This window comes from Phyllobates terribilis, unplaced genomic scaffold (genome assembly GCF_046119375.1).
Source record: "Phyllobates terribilis strain yellow unplaced genomic scaffold, ASM4611937v1 Scaffold_11__3_contigs__length_659146591, whole genome shotgun sequence".
Taxonomy (NCBI): domain Eukaryota; kingdom Metazoa; phylum Chordata; class Amphibia; order Anura; family Dendrobatidae; genus Phyllobates; species Phyllobates terribilis.
The window spans coordinates 643,408,158-643,429,383 of NW_027362771.1; the positions used below are offsets into that span (position 1 = coordinate 643,408,158).

Consider the following 21,226-nt stretch of genomic DNA (forward strand, 5'->3'; position numbering starts at 1 on the left):
TAGAGATAGAATCAACTAGGGAATTATAAAGATATTTTTCTGCCACTGAAAAACGCTACCTAGAGCTGTAGCGCAAAAACACCAGAATAGCAGACTGCAGCTATGCGATGCGTGGTCTCTAAATAAAGATAAAATCATAAGGGAAAAAATTGCGTCGTTTACAAGCTTCTGCGATCAACGAGCGGTGAGTTATCGCATAAGTTAGTATTTTTAATAAAAATGTACAGGCTGGAGACCGGCCCACATGATGTCACCACCAGGGGCGTGTGGCCAGATCTCCCCTTAGGTATAAGAGAATACATGGAGAAGACAGGAGCACTCATTGCCAGGGGGTATAAGGATTATAAGCAACGGGCAACCATTAGTAGAGACGCTGCCCTCCTATGTCAGGGACTCTTCGGATGTCCTGGGGAGACTGGATGGCATATCCCTGGACGGGGATATATGGCTGGTGACCGCGGATGTGGAGTCTCTCTACACCTGTATAGATCATGGGGATGGACTAAGAGCAACTTGTTTCTTTTTAGAGATGAGTAGTCTGGATGGACCCATGGTCGATCTGATATTGGAATTGTTGGAATTCATTCTCAAACAAAATTTTTTTGTGTTCAATGACCGTTTTTATCTGCAAAAACGCGGTACTGCGATGGGTGCGGCGTGTGCCCCGTCGTACGCAAATCTCTTCCTCGGCCTTTGGGAGAGGGAGATTTTTCGTGGCGAGGGGGCATGTGCTGCTGACCATGTGCAGTACTGGTTCAGATACATAGATGATCTTCTGATCATAAGGCAAGGAACTGTAACTGAACTAAATAGTTTTTTTGAAGAATTAAATATGAACAAATATAATATTAAACTTACACACAAATATAGTAAAACTGAGATTGACTTCTAGGACATTGCAATGTCGGTCGACCAGATGGGCCTGATCCAGACTGACATTCACCGTAAGACCACCTCTGTAAATTCTGTCTTACATGCCTCATCCGCCCTCAACTATCAGAGATATTCCCATTGGGCAATTTTTAAGGGCTAAAAGAACTTGCTCCACAACAACTACTTTTGATCAGCAGGCAGTAGATTTGCGGGATCGGTTCCTGGATAGGGGCTATAGTAAGAGAATGATAAGAAAAGGGATTTAATAGAGCAAGGGCAGTGCCGCGGGAGAAACTACTCACGACTGTAAGAAAGAAACCAACAAATAATTCAATGGTGAGATTTATTTCCACCTTTAATGGTGAGTGGAATCTAATGAAAAGCATCCTCAATAGGCATTGGCCCATTTTACTCACTGATCCGGCCCTGAGGAAGGAGGTTCCGGAGGCCGCACTCATGACGGCAAGACGTAGCAAAGGGACCATCTTGTTAAGAGCCACTATGTGGCAAAAGCTAAGAATTATTTTGGGAATAGTAAAGAGAGGTGGGGATGCTTTCCTTGCGGCGACTGCCTCGCCTGTACAAGAGGCAGTATCATTAGAGCCAGCTCTTTTATTACAGCAGATGGGACTCGGACCTTCGCGGTCACCAGCTACATATCCTGTACTATGTAGTATATTATGGGGTGTGCCCTTGTAATAAAGTTTATGTTGGGCTCACATCTAGGGAGCTACGCATCCGGACCCGAGAGCATATCAGGGATGTTATTGCGGCAATGGAGGTGGAGGACCTGATGACCTTGAAAACTATCCCCAAACACTTCAAAATCTTCCATAACTCTGATCCCCGAGGTTTCAAAATAAGAGGGATCGACCGAGTCCACTGTGGAATCAGGGGAGGCGATACTAAAAAAGCCCTGGCTCAGCTCGAGCTCAAGTGGATTATTAACTTGGGAACCATGTCGCCAACTGGGCTGAATGAGAAACTCCGTTTTTTCACCTTTCCTTTAATCTCTACTGTTTTTTAACCCTGATTTTATTTTTATTTGTTTGTGTGGTTTTTAACTTCTTTTCTCTTATGCCTCTGAATTCTAGTAAGAATATTTACTCACTTCCCCATCACCTTGGTGAAATCTGGATCCATCGATATATTGGAAATGTGCACCCCGTTGTGTGGTATGCTTGCCACAGTTCTCTGCTATTCCTGTCTGTGGCAATGTGTGTGCGCTGAATGAGACTTCGAAAAATGGCATGCGCATTGAAACAGTTCATCCACTGTCGGGCAAAGGCCTCCGTCACTTCCGGTACGCATGTATGACATCTAATGGGGATTTCCCAGAATGCGTGCCGGAGAGGAGGGCCGGATCTCGGACTCTTGGAAACGCTGTGACAGCGCCGACATGCGATGCACCAATTGGCGGACATTTGATGAGGTTGTGCATAAATATGGTGAGGCATGATTCATTTCACTACACACTCCCCTTGAGAAAGCACTGGGTGTGCGAAACGCACGTCGGGGTGTTATTCGTGGTACGAGACCGGACTTAGTGATATCCCTAATGGGTAAGTTGGATGGTTTAACCTGGTTCTCCCATTTGGGAAAACATCAGCTTACTTTTTTCTTTATATAGGCTTATTCTGAGAGTTACACTGTGATATTTAATATTAAGGCTCTTATTGAAGCTGTGGCTGACTTATGACTCTATCTGTATATCTGCATCTTATGTATGTCATTGGGTGGTATGGAAGGGTTTACCATTAGTATTATACACAATTTACCTTCTATGAAATACTAACCCATAGGAATGAGAATCTAACATTGGGAATTATCCTGGTCTATGTGTGCCCATTTTTTCTTGACTCATCCTTTTCCTCTTGAATCTTTGAATTTTGTGATTATAAAACAAATTTTTAATCAATATTTTGCAATAAAGAATGTTATTATAAATATTTGTATGTGATATTTGGATTTATTCCAAGTTTAGGTTGCATGATTGGGGATCCACTGAATAGTTTTGTCCATATTTATTAAATGGGGAGAAATGATTTTGTTTTCTCTAGCCAATATGTATTATATATGCCTCTGGAATAGTGTTTTGCCTGTTCAATAACAGCATAATCCAACTGGAGAGCCCCTCCTTCACCTATGCTGAATCGTCTCCGTGATCATATAGTGTAAATTATCTTCTTTTTATCCTGTTTATTTTATGTAACTGCCTATGTATTTTAATGTCTCCTTTGTACCATCCTTGTATGTATTTTTCCTAAACACTGCCTCCCTTTTGGATTAAATATAAAATTTAATAGTCCTGTGTCTTTTGCTCTGTAATCGTTCTCTTCCCCGAAGCCATATACGCTACCAGAACGCAGGCGTCCGGCCAGGCCTGTATTATATTTCAAACTCGGCCGATGGTGGCAGAGAATAATAATAATTGGGCTATTGTGAAGCTGACAGTGACCGTACGGAGGGCATTAAACACGGATTCCAGGCTTTGGAACCCAGGGGGTGTTACGCCATATGCTCACTGGTCGCTTGCTGATATCCACGTAGCGAGTAGTCTGGATCGTGTGCTCGCAACTCCGGACGAAATACGGACAGCGTGACGGCACGGTGAGATATTGCGTGATCTCCCCGGTGTCGTCTCGCCTGTGTGTTGGAATTCCTGACAGGGCAGAATAGGACACTGATAGGGCAAGATAGGACACTGATGGGGCAGGATAGGAGACTGATGGGGCAGGATAGGACACTGATGGGGAGGATATGAGACTGATGGGGCAGGATAGGAGACTGATGGGGCAGGATAGGAGACTGATGGGGCAGGATAGGACTCTGATGGGGCAGGATAGGACACTGATTGAGCAGGATAGGACACTGATGGGGCAGGATAGGACACTAATGAGGCATAGGAGACTGATGGGGCAGAATAGGAGACTGATGGGGAGGATAGGAGACTGATGGGGCAGGATAGGAGACTGATAGGGGAAGGATAGGAGACTGATGGGGCAGGATAGGAGACTGATGGGGCAGGATAGGAGACTGATAGGGTGAAGGATAGGAGACTGCTGGGGCAGGATAGGAGACTGATGGGGCAGGATAGGAGACTGATGGGGCAGGATAGGACACTGATGGGGCAGGATAGGAGACTGATGGGGCAGGATAGGAGACTGATGGGGCAGGATAGGACACTGATGGGGAGGATATGAGACTGATGGGGCAGGATAGGAGACTGATGGGGCAGGATAGGAGACTGATGGGGCAGGATAGGAGACTGATGGGGCAGGATAGGACTCTGATGGGGCAGGATAGGACACTGATGGAGCAGGATAGGACACTGATAGGGCAGGATAGGACACTAATGAGGCATAGGAGACTGATGGGGAGGATAGGAGACTGATGGGGCAGGATAGGAGACTGATGGGGCAGGATAGGAGACTGATGGGGCAGGATAGGAGACTGATGGGGCAGGATAGGAGACTGATAGGGTGAAGGATAGGAGACTGATGGGGCAGGATAGGAGACTGATGGGGCAGGATAGGAGACTGATGGGGCAGGATAGGAGACTGATGGGGCAGGATAGGAGACTGATAGGGTGAAGGATAGGAGACTGATGGGGCAGGATAGGAGACTGATGGGGCAGGATAGGAGACTGATGGGGCAGGATAGGACTCTGATGGGGCAGGATAGGACACTGATGGAGCAGGATAGGACACTGATGGGGCAGGATAGGACACTAATGAGGCATAGGAGACTGATGGGGAGGATAGGAGACTGATGGGGAGGATAGGAGACTGATGGGGAGGATAGGAGACTGATGGGGAGGATAGGAGACTGATGGGGAGGATAGGAGACTGATGGGGCAGGATAGGAGACTGATGGGGCAGGATAGGAGACTGATGGGGCAGGATAGGACACTGATGGGGCAGGATAGGAGACTGATGGGGCAGGATAGGAGACTGATGGGGCAGGATAGGACACTGATGGGGCAGGATAGATCACTGTTCTCTGCCCATGCTCCTTATAGTAGGATATCAGCAGTTCTTATACTGAGGCAGCTGTGGGATCTACAGATCTTATTAGCACTTTAGTCTCTGTGCCTGGCTCTTTTCTGCCATCTTGTGGTAGTTTCTCAGTACTGCGCTTCAATTGTGATACAATTATTCTGCACTCATTCTGGGGGTACACAGAACTGTACCCCGGTTATGTACCGCACACCGTTCGGCTGAAACAGGGAGATACCGCTCCTGTATGCTGCAGCCTTCCTCAGGATTTATATTCATGTCGCTGCACCTGCGAGGATCCAGAATACACTCATAATATTCTCTATAATCCTGCACCATTATACTGTATAATACTGCACCGTAATACAGTCTAATATTACATCCTAACACAAGCCTACAGTAATATATAATAATATGACATATCCTGTGTAATAATACAGCCCCTCTCCTGCAGTGTCTGCTATATACTGTGGGCAGCGCTGATGGAGCAGAAGCCCCGGGCGGCTCTGTGCAGCCTCTGACACTGGGGTGGCTGGGACTTGTAGTGCTGTTTTGCAGTCTGGGTGCGTGCGGTCCAGCTGGAGTCATCTGCTCCCCGCTTGGTCCAGTGGGACAATGTAGCGCTCCGAGGGTTCGGCCGCTACAGGGGTATTGCACCTCAGACCAGAGGTGTGGTATTCCACTCCCGGGTAAGGATGGAGTATGGACCAGGACTCAGTTAGCTGCATGCACCACACACACCCCATTTCCGAGGGACAGCTCAACGGTGCTCCCACTAGACAGAAGTGCAGGCACGACCGACTATGTCCCTGCCTGGAGTGGGGAGGGGGGTGGAACACCCAGTGCTGTAGGGGCAGATAGGGGTTGGTTCCTGAGCGTAGATAGGAGCTCATTGGTTGCTGGTCACCTGGGCTCATGTTTCTAGAGGGAGGTATAAAAGGTGGGCACCATCTTAGTTCTGGGTCAGTTCAAGCAGGAGGAGAGGAGAGAGAAGGAGTTCAGCCAGAGAGGGCAGACAGGGAGCTGTGGCTCAGTCTGGGCCCAGCTCCATGAGGCAGGCCTGAGGAGAGGGCCAGGAACAGAAAGGAACAGAAACAGAAAGGGAGGAAGAAACAGAAGGGCTCAGGAACAAGAAGGAAGAAGGGACCCTAAGAACCCACGAGAATCCAGGGTGAAGGGTCAGGCAGATTAAGGGTACCGGACCCCAAGTTGGTGGAGGAGAAACTACCTTCAGCCAAAGACCGGTCGTCGTGATCATTTATTGGTGCGACACCTCATCAAACCTGCTAGGAAGGCACCATATAGGACAGCGGAGGACGGGGCCCACGTTTACCCGCACAAGTCCGCGGCAGCTGGACAAAAGTGAGTCACTGGTGAGGCAGGCCAGAGAAAGGAAAGAAGGGGGTCCTGTGCCATGCTCCTGAACTGCCTGGGAGTTGACCGAGCCCCTCACCTGGTGGACGCAGCACGGCTCGGGCAGTCATTGCCAGCTGAAGTGACTAGGATATTAACCGTGAGTAAAGACCCTGGACTGCAGTACGTTGTCTGTGTGCTTTTTCGCTCCTCCGGCACTACCGGTACTGGGACTCTCACCACCATCACTCCCACCATTTACTACACTGCCCTGGGGCCGCACTCTTCCCGTGGGGAGTCACACCATCCCAGCTGCATACATCATCGGCCCCAGCGGTCTGCCCTGCAGCGGCAGTTCCTAATAACCGCAATCCACGGGTGGCGTAGTCGGACATTATCTAAAAGACTGCCACTGGTCTGACCACCCTGAGCCACGGGACCGGGTCGCCATTACTACCCCCATCGTCTCCTTATTGCCCGGTTCCGAGTGCCCCACGGCCCAGGGGGCGAGTCAACAGCACCGCTCCCTGGTGATCCTCCAGTGAAGAGTGTCAGCTATAGCCAGGTCTGCTCTCTTATATCGCGCCATTAATCCCACAGCCCTGTGCAGTCAGCACCACCACGTCCCCATCGGGGTTCACAATCTACATTCCCTATCAGTCTTTGGAGTGTAGGAGGAAACTGGAAAACCAAGCAAACACGGAGAGGACATACAAACTCCTTGCATCCTTAGTGGGTTTTGTACCCAGAACCCTACGCTGCTATTAACAGTGCTAACCACTGAGCCACCGTACAGTGCTAACCACTGAGCCACCGTAAAGTGCTAACCACTGAAGAACCATACAGTGCTAACCACTGAGCCACCATGCTGCCCTATATGTAATACAGTGCTAACCACTGACTCACTGTGCTGCCCTATATATAGTACAGTGCTAAACACTAAGCCGCCGTGCTGCCCTATGTATAATACAGTGCTAACCACTCAGCCACAATACAGTGCTAACCACTGAGCCACCATAAAGTGCTAACCACTGAAGAACCATGCAGTGCTAACCACTGAGCCCCCATGCTGCCCTATGTATAATACAGTGCTAATCACTCAGCCACAATACAGTGCTAAACACTGAGCCACCGTGCTGCCTTATAAATAGTACATTGCTAACCACTGAGCCACCATGCTGCCCTATATATAGTACAGTGCTAACCAATGAGCCACCGTTCTGCCCTATATATAGTATAGTGCTAACCACTGAGCCACCGCGCTGCTCTATATATAGTACAGTGCTAACCACTGAGCCACCGTGCTGCTCTATATATAGTACAGTGCTAACCACTGAGCCAACGTGCTGCCCTATATATAGTACAGTGCTAACCACTGAGCCACCGTGCTGCCCTATATATGGTACAGTGCTAACCACTGAGCCACTGTTCTGCCCTATATATAGTACAGTGCTAACTATTGAGCCACCGCGCTGCACTATATATAGTACAGTACTAACCACTGAGCCACCGTTCTGCCCTATATATAGTACAGTGCTAACCACTGAGCCACTTTGCTGCCCTATATATATTACAGTGGTAACTACTGAGCCACTGTGCTGCCCTATATATAGTACAGTGCTAACCACTGAGCCACCGTGCTGCCCTATATATAGCACAGTGCTAACCACTGAGCCACCGTGCTGCACTATATATAGTAGTGCTAACCACTGAGCCACGGCGCTGCTCTATATATAGTACAGAGATAACCACTGAGCCACCGTGCTGCCCTATATATAGTACAGTGCTAACCACTGAGCCACCGTGCTGCCCTATATATAGTACAGTGCTAACCACTGAGCCACCGTGCTGCACTATATATAGTACAGTGCTAACCACTGAGCCACCGTGCTGCACTATATATAGTACAGTGCTAACCACTGAGCCACCGTGCTGCCCTATATATAGTACAGTGCTAACTATTGAGCCACCGCGCTGCTCTATATATAGTACAGTACTAACCACTGAGCCACCGTGCTGCCCTATATATAGTACAGTGCTAACCACTGAGCCACTGTGCTGCCCTATATATATTACAGTGGTAACTACTGAGCCACTGTGCTGCCCTATATATAGTACAGTGCTAACCACTGAGCCACTGTGCTGCCCTATATATAGCACAGTGCTAACCACTGAGCCACCGTGCTGCACTATATATAGTAGTGCTAACCACTGAGCCACCGCGCTGCTCTATATATAGTACAGAGATAACCACTGAGCCACCGTGCTGCCCTATATATAGTACAGTGCTAACCACTGAGCCACCGTGCTGCCCTATATATAGTACAGTGCTAACCACTGAGCCACCGTGCTGCACTATATATAGTACAGTGCTAACCACTGAGCCACCGTGCTGCACTATATATAGTACAGTGCTAACCACTGAGCCACCGTGCTGCCCTATATATAGTACAGTGCTAACCACTGAGCCACCGTGCTGCCCTATATATAGTACAGTGCTAACCACTGAGCCACCGTGCTGCACTATATATAGTACAGTGCTGACCACTGAGCCACCGTGCTGCACTATATATAGTACAGTGCTGACCACTGAGCCACCGTGCTGCACTATATATAGTACAGTGCTAACCACTGAGCCACTGTGCTGCACTATATATAGTACAGTGCTAACCACTGAGCCACTGTGCTGTCCTATATATAGTACAGAGCTAACCACTGAGCCACTGTGCTGCACTATATATAGTACTGTGCTAACCACTGAGCCACTGTGCTGTCCTATATATAGTACAGTGCTAACCACTGAGCCACTGTGCTGCACTATATATAGTACAGTGCTGACCACTGAGCCACTGTGCTGTCCTATATATAGTACAGAGCTAATCACTGAGCCACCGTGCTGCACTATATATAGTACAGTGCTAACCACTGAGCCACCGTGCTGCACTATATATAGTACAGTGCTAACCACTGAGCCACCGTGCTGCCCTATATATAGTACAGTGCTAACCACTGAGCCACCGTGCTGCCCTATATATAGTACAGTGCTAACCACTGAGCCACCGTGCTGCACTATATATAGTACAGTGCTGACCACTGAGCCACCGTGCTGCACTATATATAGTACAGTGCTGACCACTGAGCCACCGTGCTGCACTATATATAGTACAGTGCTAACCACTGAGCCACTGTGCTGCACTATATATAGTACAGTGCTAACCACTGAGCCACTGTGCTGTCCTATATATAGTACAGAGCTAACCACTGAGCCACTGTGCTGCACTATATATAGTACTGTGCTAACCACTGAGCCACTGTGCTGTCCTATATATAGTACAGTGCTAACCACTGAGCCACTGTGCTGCACTATATATAGTACAGTGCTGACCACTGAGCCACTGTGCTGTCCTATATATAGTACAGAGCTAATCACTGAGCCACCGTGCTGCACTATATATAGTACAGTGCTAACCACTGAGCCACCGTGCTGCACTATATATAGTACAGTGCTAACCACTGAGCCACCGTGCTGCCCTATATATAGTACAGTGCTAACCACTGAGCCACCGTGCTGCCCTATATATAGTACAGTGCTAACCACTGAGCCACCGTGCTGCACTATATATAGTACAGTGCTGACCACTGAGCCACCGTGCTGCACTATATATAGTACAGTGCTGACCACTGAGCCACCGTGCTGCACTATATATAGTACAGTGCTAACCACTGAGCCACTGTGCTGCACTATATATAGTACAGTGCTGACCACTGAGCCACTGTGCTGTCCTATATATAGTACAGTGCTAACCACTGAGCCACCGTGCTGCACTATATATAGTACAGTGCTGACCACTGAGCCACTGTGCTGTCCTATATATAGTACAGAGCTAATCACTGAGCCACCGTGCTGCACTATATATAGTACAGTGCTAACCACTGAGCCACTGTGCTGCACTATATATAGTACAGTGCTAACCACTGAGCCACTGTGCTGTCCTATATATAGTACAGAGCTGACCACTGAGCCACTGTGCTGCACTATATATAGTACAGTGCTAACCACTGAGCCACTGTGCTGTCCTATATATAGTACAGAGCTGACCACTGAGCCACTGTGCTGCACTATATATAGTACAGAGCTGACCACTGAGCCACTGTGCTGCACTATATATAATACAGTGCTAACCACTGAGCCACTGCGCTGCCCAGGCTCTGGTTCAGGCCTGTGATCGCTGCTGGTGGGATAATAGGGGGCAGTCTCGCATGTGGGGCTATGTGGCCGGAGGCACCAGAAGGTCTGGGGGCTGTATTGATGGTGGCACAGTAGGGGGCAGTCACACACGTGGTGTCAGTACTTATGGGTCATTGTGAGATCACCACAGGTTCCACCTTGGTGATTATCTCCTCATCCTGATTACTTGTTGGGAATGGCTGCCTGTGGCCCAGTGTTGGTACCAGTGGTAGTATGGGGGCCAGAGGTGGGCCAGGACAGGATGGGCTGAGTGTGTTGGGTCACAGCTGAATGTAATACCACATAGCGGACATGTCTGATGGGGTTAGTTAGGGGCTTCACCTCTGTGCCTCCGGTATTCTTGTCCCTCTATGTCCCCCTTCCGGGTCTGACAGCAATCAGGGAGGACGGAGGCAGGAAGACTTCGCCTCCATTATAAGAGACAGGATTGTGACATTTCCTGACTGAGAAAGGAGAAGTGATGAGAGGACGATGGAGACCGCCGTGATCACACTCCTCCTGATACTGGGACCTTGTCTGACACACGGTAATATACATATAGCGGGGCAGCCCAGGCCCACTGAGCCGGGGGCAACTGAGCCGAGGACTGGGGGGACTAATGAGCACAGGACAAGGGGGGACCACTAAGCACAGGACCAAGGGGGGCCACTGAGCACAGCACAAGGGGGCAACTGAGCCCAGGACCAGGGAGGACCACTGAGCCAGGGACAAGGGGCAACTGAGCCGAGGACTCGGGAGACTACTGAGCACAGGACCAGGGGGAACCACTGAGCACAGGACAAGGGGGAACCACTGAGCACAGGACCAAGGGGGCCACTGAGCACAGAACAAGGGGGCAACTGAGCCCAAGACCAGGGAGGACCACTGAGCCAGGGACAAGGGGGTAACTGAGCTGAGGACCAGGGAGACTACTGAGCACAAGACAAGGGGGAACCATTAAGCACGGGACCATGGGGGACCACTCAACACAGAACAAGGGGGCAACTGAGCCCAGGACCAGGTAGAACCACTAAGCACAGAACCAGGGGGGGACCACTGAGCACAGAACAAGGGGACCACTGAGCCCAGGACCAAGGGGGACGACTGAGCACAGAACCAAGGGGAGACCACTGAGCACAGAACCAGGGGGGACCACTGAGCACAGGACCAGGGGGACCACTGAGCATAGGACCAGGGGGGACCACTGAGCATAGGACCAGCGGGGACCACTGAGCACAGGACCAAGGGGGACCACTGAGCACAGGAGACCAGAAGGGAGGCCATGCAGCCCATAACTAATGACTAACTAAGGCCAGAGTCCACCTATAGCAGACCAGGGGTCGACTAAGAATAAAGCAAGGTTTGAAAGGAGTCTGTCAACACCGAATGACTGTTCAAACCAAGTACAGGCACTCGGTGCACCCTTGGTCTGACCAAACACTTCAGTGCACCTTACTAGGTGAGAAGGTGCACTTAAAGCGCACCTGTCAGCAGGATTGTGCTCAGTAAACCACATACACTGTCAGGTGGGCGACATTACACTGATTAAAATGATACCTTGGTTGATGAAATCCGTCCTGTGGTTCTTGTGTAATCTTTACTTTCAGTTTGGAGATAATGATATGCTCGTGCTCCGGGGCGGCCTGTGGGGGGCGCTCCATCTGGTGCTCTGCTTACATATTTATCTGTATGCTCTTATGACAGCTCACTGACCTGCCTCCTATTTACATAATGCATATAGTAGTGCGGGGCTAGATAAAATAGGATGCAGGCCAGTGAACGATCTGTGAGCAGTCATAAGAGCATACAGATGAATATGTAAGCAGTGCACCAGATAGAGCGCCCCCCACAGGTCACCCCAGAGTACGAGCATATCATTATCTCCAAATTGAAAGATTACACAAGAACCACAGGACGGATTTCATCAACCAAGGTATCATTTTAATCAGTGTAATGTCGCCCATCTGACAGCGTATGTGGTTTACTGAGCACAATCCAAATGACAGGTGCACTTGAATGATTGGTCACGCCATGATGCATCGAGCGATTGTACTTGATTCGAACAGTCATTCTGTGCAGACAGAGTCACCAAAACCATAACCAAGAAACAGTCAAACCTAGAGACCACATTCAAAGACAGACCAGGGAACAACAGAGGCAAAAGCCTGTGACAGGGAAGAAAGGAAGGGAACCAAAAGGGAACTGAAGGGAAGGGAACCAAAAGCTAGAGACCAAACACAGTCCGGACTGTGTGTATACAGTTCATGGTGTACTGGTGTCTAGACTGTGTATATATAGAGATCATGGTGTAGTGGTGTCTGGTCTGTGTATACAGTACAAGCCAAAAGTTTGGACACACCTTCTCATTTAAAGATTTTTCTGTATTTTCATGACTATGAACATTGTACATTCACACTGAAGGCATCAAAACTATGAATTACCACATGTGGAATTATATACTTACCAAAAAAGTGTGAAACCACTGAAAATATGTCTTATATTCTAGGGTCTTCACAGTAGCCACCTTTTGCTTTGATGACTGCTTTGCACACTCTTGGCATTCTCTTGATGAGCTTCAAGAGGTAGTCACCGGAAATGGTCTTCCAACAATCTTGAAGGTGTTCCCAGAGAAGCTTAGCACTTGTTGGCCCTTTTGCCTTCACTCTGCGGTCCAGCTCACCCCAAACCATCTCGATTGGGTTCAGGTCTGGTGACTGTGGAGGCCAGGTCATCTGGCGTAGCCCCCCATCACTCTCCTTCTTGGTCAAATAGCCCTTACACAGCCTGGAGGTGTTTGGGGTCATTGTCCTGTTGAAAAATAAATGATGGTCCAACTAAACGCAAACCGGATGGAATAGCATGCCGCTGCAAGATGCTGTGGTAGCCATGCTGGTTCAGTATGCCTTCAATTTTGAATAAATCCCCAACAGTGTCACCAGCAAAGCCCCCCCACACCATCACATTGGACTCATCAGACCAAACCACAGATTTCCACTGGTCTAATGTCCATTCCTTGTGTTCTTTAGCCCAAACAAGTCTCTTCTGCTTGTTGCCTGTCCTTAGCTGTGGTTTCCTAGCAGCTATTTTACCATGAAGGCCGGCTGCACAAAGTCTCCTCTTAACAGTTGTTGTAGAGATGTGTCTGCTGCTAGAACTCTGTGTGGCATTGACCTGGTCTCTAATCTGAGCTGCTGTTAACCTGCGATTTCTGAGGCTGGTGACTCGGATAAACTTATCCTCAGAAGCAGAGGTGACTCTTGGTCTTCCTTTCCTGGGGCGGTCCTCATGTGAGCCAGTTTCTTTGTAGCGCTTGATGGTTTTTGCAACTGCACTTCGGGACACTTTCAAAGTTTTCACAATTTTTCGGACTGACTGACCTTCATTTCTTAAAGTAATGATGGCCCTCGTTTTTCTTTACTTAGCTGTTTTTTTCTTGCCATAATACAAATTCTAACAGTCTATTCAGTAGGACTATCAGCTGTGTATCTGTGACACCCCAGGGGTCTGGTTGCCACAGTAATAGAGATATTATGTCTGAGAGCAAGTGGGAGGTTTCTCTGGTCAGGATCCCTAAGCATGCAACACGGTCCGCCCAGACCTGGGAGGGGAGGAATCTGCCCTTTTAAACTGGGTCTGGGGCGGGATTAGAGCAGTCAGAGCCTGGAGTTCAGTTCCAGACACAGGGAAAGCAAGAACAGGAGCTCTGTAGGAGCAGTAGCTGAAGTCCAGGGGCTGGAGCTGAGCAGAGCTCGCCCTGGACGAAGATACTAAAGCCGGACACAGGAGTCCGAGGCTGTGGGGACTGATATACACCCAGCAGCAGAAACCAGCCGGCAGGGGATTCCAGGTCCTCTGGCCATAGAAACCCGGAGGCTCAGTCACAAAGAAGGGACCAGCGCCGCCATCCAGGAGCGGAGGCTAACAGAAGGCCCCAAGTCACCAGCCATACGGGTGAGCACCACACGGTATACTCAGGGACGTGGGCTACTTGTAACCGCTGACAGCAAGGTAGCCAGGAAGAGTGCAGATAAACGGGGAGGCCTACAACTCCACCTGGCCAGGGGAACTCCTGCTTGCTCGCAGACTGACCAGGCCCCTTATACTAGCCAGTACTCCCGGGAAGGTCTGCCTTGTACCATCAGTAAAGACCCTGAACTGCACCTCACGTCTCTGTGATTCCTTGCCGCTCCAGCACCATTAGCACTGGGACCCTCACACCATCACTCCCATCATCTTCCACATTAGCTGCCCTGAGGCAATACTTCTCCCGTGGGGAGTCATCCCATACTCAGCTGCGCAAACAACATCAGCCTCAGCGGTCTGCAGCGCAGCGGCGGTCCCCACTGACCGCAATCCACGGGTGGCGTAGTCGGACACTTATTACCATACAAATAGACTGCCACTGGTTTGACCGCCCTGGGCACGGACCGGGTCACCGCCACGGAGAACTACAACCCCCAGCGATCCGGGTATCCCCCTGCACAGCACAGGCCCAGGGGGCGCGTCAACTTTGGCGTAGTCGGCAGGATTTCGTGCCCGCAACCACCGGGTACTGCGTGCCTGAAAAAGAGACTTTTATATTTACCTGTGGTGAAGTTTCCCGCCGTCCGGAGTCGTTTCCCGCCATCCGGAGCCGATTCCCGCCATCAGACGCCATCTTGGACCGTTTCCCGCCGTCTTCTGCCTTCTTCCCGCCATCCGCAGCTGCTTCCCGCCTTCGGACGCCATCTTCAGGACGCCGCACGGGAAGAAGAGGGGCGTGGACGCCGAAAGCGCGCGAAATCCGAAGCTCCGCCCCACGCTCTGACACTGCGCAAGGTCCTGGAAGGGAGGAAGAGCGACGCTGACGTCATCGGAACGCGACGCCAGGTCCTCAACCCCGACGATCGACTGCGGAGCCGCGGCCTACGGAAGAAGAGCATCGCAAGGTAGGCCACGGTCCACTAGGGGGGAAGGAGGATGTCGGACACCGAGGGGAGCTCCACTGCCACAGCCACCGCCAGCGCAACCGCTGCAGCAGTCATGCCATTCACCATGCCCTATATCCCGGGGGCAACCTGGCTACCCCAGTACTCAGGGGAGTCACATACCCTAAATGACTTTAGAGAAAGACTGGATAGCCTCTTCCAGGTGTATCCCCTCACGGAGGCGCAAAAAGTGAGCATCCTGGTGGCCCAATTAATCGGGGCAGCCCAAAGGGAGGTAAAGTCCTGGCCACCTGGGAGGAAGAGGACTGTCAGAGAAATTCCAAACCGGCTGAAAGACACATTTGATACCCGCACCTCAGCCGAAATAAAGCTCAGATTTTACGGGTGTAAACAGCGGGCACATGAGAGTATAAGAGACTATGCTCTAAACCTACAAGAGGCCCTGAGAGCCATTAAGCAGTCAGACCCTGACAGCGTGGGAAATGAAGATAAGCTGTTGACTGAACAATTTATTGAGGGTCTACTGTGCAATGCCCATCGAACCCAGTTGCGGGCAATGGCCTTACAGGACCCTGACCTGGACTTTGCACAGTTCAAGGACAGAGCCATCCGGGTGCTCTGAGAACCGGCACCAGGTGGCGCTGTGACCCACAGGCGCCCTGCTATCACTTATCACCAGGACGCGGCGCCCTGGTCTGCAGGACCTGTGGGAGCTGATGCGCAGGCTTTAAACAGTGACCCGGCTACAGACCTGCACCATCAGGTCCAAGAGCTGACTAAGAGCGTTGCCGCGCTAACCAGAACTGTGCAGTCTTTACAGGTCTCTTCTCCAGGAAAGATCCAGCTGGCATCCGGACCGGAGGACGTCCCGTGGCGCCGACTGAGGAGGACCCCACCGGCCAGAGGAAGACCCAACGAGTACGGACGACCCATCTGCCGCCGCTGCAATCAACCCGGACATGTGGCAAGGTACTGTCATTTAAACGGGCACAACCTGGGGTAGAGGGCCAACCCCCAGGCATAAGATCATCAGGCCCATCAAACTGGCGTGATAAATACGTAGGGGGACGTCCAATCTTGCCTGTGGTACTGGATGGAATTCCTATGAGTGCCCTACTGGACACCGGGTCACAGGTCACCACCATCCCGTACGTGCTCTTTAAACAGTACTGGAATGACTTGGACATAACCCGCTACCCAGATGACGACCTGAGTATCATCGCCAGCAATGGTCAGCCCGTGCCGCAGGTGGGATTCAAAGAGGTGACCATTAAGATCGGTAAAGTCGAACTGGCGGCACAAGGACTGATTATAGTGGACATAGACCGTCATGAGAGTCACCCTAGAATAACCTTGGGAACTAATGTGATTGAAAATTGTCTTGCAGAGGTGATTCTCATTTTACAGCAGGTTGCCAAGAACGCCAGTTCCGGCCAGCAGCGTGTGCTCCAAAAAGAGATCCGGGCACTGATGAAGCGGCAACAGGTGGAACTATCTGGTGGTGAGATAGGTAGCGTGAGAATGTGTGACCCGTTCCCTATTGCCATGCCCCCAAAAAGTGAGATGATGATTTGGTGCCGGGCAGCTATTGGTCTAAGAGGTAGAGACTACCAAGCAATGGTAGAACCCGTCTACTCAGACAGTAGGCCCACCATTTTGACAGCACGGGGGGTGGTCGATGTACGCCATGGGAGGGTGCCCGTTCGCATCATAAATATCGGGGAGAGAGAAGTATACCTGCCCCGGTATGCCACGCTAGCCAAATTGTTCACCATAAACCAAAATTCTGTACAGGCCGTGGAACCCTTGCCTCCATCTCAACCAGAGGAAGGTAATGGCTCTAAGAAACCAATGGAGGACTGGTGTCAGCAACTGCATTTGGGTACTGACTCCACTCCCTCACACCAGAAACAGGGAGTATATCGGGTGGTTCGAGAGTACGAGAGAGTGTTTAGCAAACACCCGCTAGACTTTGGGCGAGTAAAGGGGGTAGAACACCACATCCCCACGGGAGACCATCCTCCCATAAAGGAGAGATACCGACCCGTACCCCCGGCACACTACCAACACGCCAAGGGGATGCTTAGAGACATGAAGGAGGCTGGGGTAATCAGGGACAGCTGTAGCCCCTGGGCAGCTCCACTAGTCTTAGTGAAAAAGAAAGACAACACTATGAGAATGTGTGTAGACTACAGGAAGGTCAACCGTATCACACACAAAGATGCGTACCCGTTACCAAGGATAGAAGAGTCCTTAGCTGCATTAAAATCTGCTAACTTCTTCTCTACTTTGGATCTCACTAGCGGGTACTGGCAGGTTTCTGTAGCAGAGGCGGACCGGGAGAAGACCGCATTCACCACCCCGATGGGTCTCAGCGAATTTAACTGCATGCCGTTCGGGCTCTGCAACGCACCAGGAACCTTCCAACGGTTGATGGAATGCTGTCTGGGACACCGGAACTTCGAGACGGTCCTGTTATACCTGGACGATGTCATCGTCTATTTCAAGACCTACGAGGACCACCTGAAACACCTGGCAGAAGTGTTTGAAGCTCTGGCAAACTACGGCCTAAAGGTGAAACCCTCCAAGTGTCACCTCCTGAAACCAAAGGTGCAGTACCTGGGACACGTGGTGAGTGCTGACGGAGTGGCTCCCGACCCTGATAAGATCACCGTAATTAAAGACTGGCCAAGACCCTCCAGCATAAAGGAAGTGCGGCAGTTCCTCGGGTTGGTAGGCTACTACCGAAGATTCATTCCCGGTTTCACCAAAATGGCAGCCCCTATGCAGGACCTCCTGATAGGTCAATCTCGGAAAGCCAAAAACCAGAAGCCACCCTTCAGGTGGGAAAAGCTGGAAGAGGAGTCCTTTTGCCAGCTGAAGATGGCCCTCACGGGGGATGAAATCCTGGCATATCCAGACTACAGCCAGCCCTTTATCCTCCACACGGACGCAAGCAACATCGGGCTAGGAGCCGTACTGTCCCAGATCCAGCAAGGGAAAGAACGGGTAATCGCTTACGCCAGCCGGAAGCTACGGCCCACGGAGAGGAACCCTGAGAATTATAGCTCATTCAAGCTGGAGTTCCTGGCAGTAGTGTGGGCAGTGACCGAACCTTTCAAGCATTACCTTGCCTCCTCCAAATTCACCGTGTACACAGATAACAACCCGTTGACACACCTGGACACTGCAAGGCTCGGTGCCCTGGAACAGAGATGGATGGCCCGCCTGTCCAATTTTGAATTCACCATCAAATACCGGGCAGGACGCTCAAATGCCAACGCGGATGCCCTGTCTAGAATGCCGAACTTACCGGACGTAGGGGAAGATCCAGAAGATCTGGAAGAAGTTGAGCTCCCTGCGTTCCACCGTCATGGGATTACCCTGTATTCCCACCGTGTGAAGGACAGGCGCTCCGTGACGTTCAATCCCTTGCCCCACTACAACTGGGCGGAGACGCAAGACAGTGATCCCGCAGTCCATTTGGTGAAGGAAATGCTGACCCAGGCCGATGCCAGTCTTGACCCAGATGCTCCGGAGGAGACCAAGCAACTGTGGAAGGAGAAAAGTAAGCTGTTCCTCTACAGGGAGTAGCTGTGCCGGAGAATGGTTAACTCTCGAACACATGAGTTGACCTGGCAGGTAGTGGTCCCAAGACGAGACGCGGCTATGGTTCTGGAGGCATACCACAACGGAGCAGGACACTTCGGATGGAAGAAGCTGGAGTTCTTGTTGCGTGAACGGTTCTACTGGGTAGGCATGAGAGGAGCCATCGAGAGGTGGTGCAGAGACTGTGGCCCGTACCACCTGAGAAGAAAAGACCGAGCCAGCCAGAAGACTCCCCTGCAGCCCATCATTACCAGACAGCCACTGGAACTGGTAGCCCTGGACCATGTGAAACTGGCTCCAAGCAGATCTGGGTATGTCTACGCCCTCACAATCGTAAATCATTACTCCCGGTTCCTGGTGGTGGTCCCGGTCAAGGACTTAACGGCTCAGACAGTGGCTAGAGCCTTCCAGCAGCACTTCTGCCGTCCACACGGGTACCCGGACCAAGTGCTGACAGACCAAGGACCAGCCTTCGAAGCGGAGGTCTTCCAGGAGTTCTGCAACCTGTATGGCTGCAAGAAGATAAGAACAACGCCCTATCACCCTCAAACCAATGGACTCTGCGAGAAGATGAACCAGGTGGTGATAGATCTGCTAAAAACATTGCCCCTGGAAGAACGCAGTCTGTGGCCTGAGAAACTGCCCGATCTGGTGGATCTGTATAACCACATCCCTGTAGGTTCCACCAACTGTACCCCGGCTTACCTAATGAGAGCAAGACCTGGTAAGCTGCCTATTGACCTGGATATGGGAGTCCTGACGCCTGAGGACACCTCGCCAGAGGCAGACTGGGATACAGAACGGCAGCAGCAGTATCGGAAAGTGCAGGAGAGCGTCGAGCGAAGTCTGTCTCAAGCTAGAGAAAGGCAAGAGAAGGCTTATAACCAGTATGCTCCCGCTGTTCCCCTGGTACCTGGAGAGCAGGTCTTGAAGAGGAAGAGGCGGCTCCACAAGTTGGACGACCAGTGGGAGAAGGACCCGTACACCGTACTGCCATCAAGCCATGAGAACCCAAAAATCTGCGTAATCAGTAAGGATGGAGGAGAAACCACAGCCATTGTCTCCAGAGACCACCTGAAGAAGTGTCCCGAGCAGCTGCAAAGCCCTGAAGAAGATCAAGAAAACCCTCAACCCGCAGAGGAAAGGGAAGAAATGATCAGTACCGTACTCGGAGACTTCCCCCGGTCTTGGACACAAGTAAATGGCGCTGTCGTGGTACCCGTCCTCACCTTTCTCCAGCCAGCCCCGCAAGTGCCTACAGAGGAACCGGTAGAGCTGGAAGAGCAGCCGGCCCAAGAGGCAGAAGAGTCCACACCAGCAGTACAGGAGGATCAACCCTCTGCTAGTAGTGAGCCTGCCGTGCCCCTAGTGAGCCAAAGAGTGCGCAGAAAGCTGCCCAGCTTGCCCATAACACCTCCTACACCCTGTAGTGCAGAACCAGTTAGTGAGCTCCGTAGGTCCACTAGAGTCACTAGAGGTCAGATGCCCGCTCGCTGGAGAATCTAAACCAATGCACTGTAAAGTTGACTGTTTATTGAAAAATGTTTATGGTTTATGTTTGTTGCCTGTTACTAATTATGTTTCTCAGTTACCCTGCAGATTTTTATGGACTAACAGGTTATGGACACTGGATAACCGGAACAATGCTTGTAGATAGTTGCACCTTGGTGCCTCTTGCGAAGACGGTCGCAGAAGAGAAAATCTGTCTGGCGTGGCCTACTTGCGGCCCAAAGTAGCTAGCTCTACCCTTGCAGCCACGCCAAAGGACAACGCAAGGGGTTTGCTTTGGACAGGTCCCCTATTCTGTGCCAAGACTTCTCCTTGTTGGGTGACATGGACACCCCCTTTGTTTCATAAACTTCACCTTGGGTGATATGGACACCCGGTCACGGAAACGCTGTGACCTCTACAGACTAAAGCTTCTTGTAAATATGTTGTCTTGTTATTGTTATACCTTGTATTTATGTTTCTTTAAAAATGTGTTTAGTCCCGGAGTACTAAAATTTACTAGGGGGGAATGTGACACCCCAGGGGTCTGGTTGCCACAGTAATAGAGATATTATGTCTGAGAGCAAGTGGGAGGTTTCTCTGGTCAGGATCCCTAAGCATGCAACACGGTCCGCCCAGACCTGGGAGGGGAGGAATCTGCCCTTTTAAACTGGGTCTGGGGCGGGATTAGAGCAGTCAGAGCCTGGAGTTCAGTTCCAGACACAGGGAAAGCAAGAACAGGAGCTCTG

The 21,226-nt window shown here is 50.8% G+C and overlaps 1 protein-coding gene across 1 annotated transcript in view; it reads left to right on the top strand.

Moving 5' to 3' along the window:
* Positions 1 to 10,845: 10,845 nt before the first annotated feature.
* LOC141165464 (uncharacterized) overlaps positions 10,846 to 21,226 on the top strand; it is a 231,350-nt gene continuing 220,969 nt past the window's right edge. Inside the window, exon 1 of the mRNA XM_073651060.1 lies at positions 10,846 to 10,999. Coding sequence (XP_073507161.1) covers positions 10,945 to 10,999 — 55 coding nt within the window. The 5' untranslated portion in view covers positions 10,846 to 10,944. The remainder of the gene's footprint in view (positions 11,000 to 21,226) is intronic.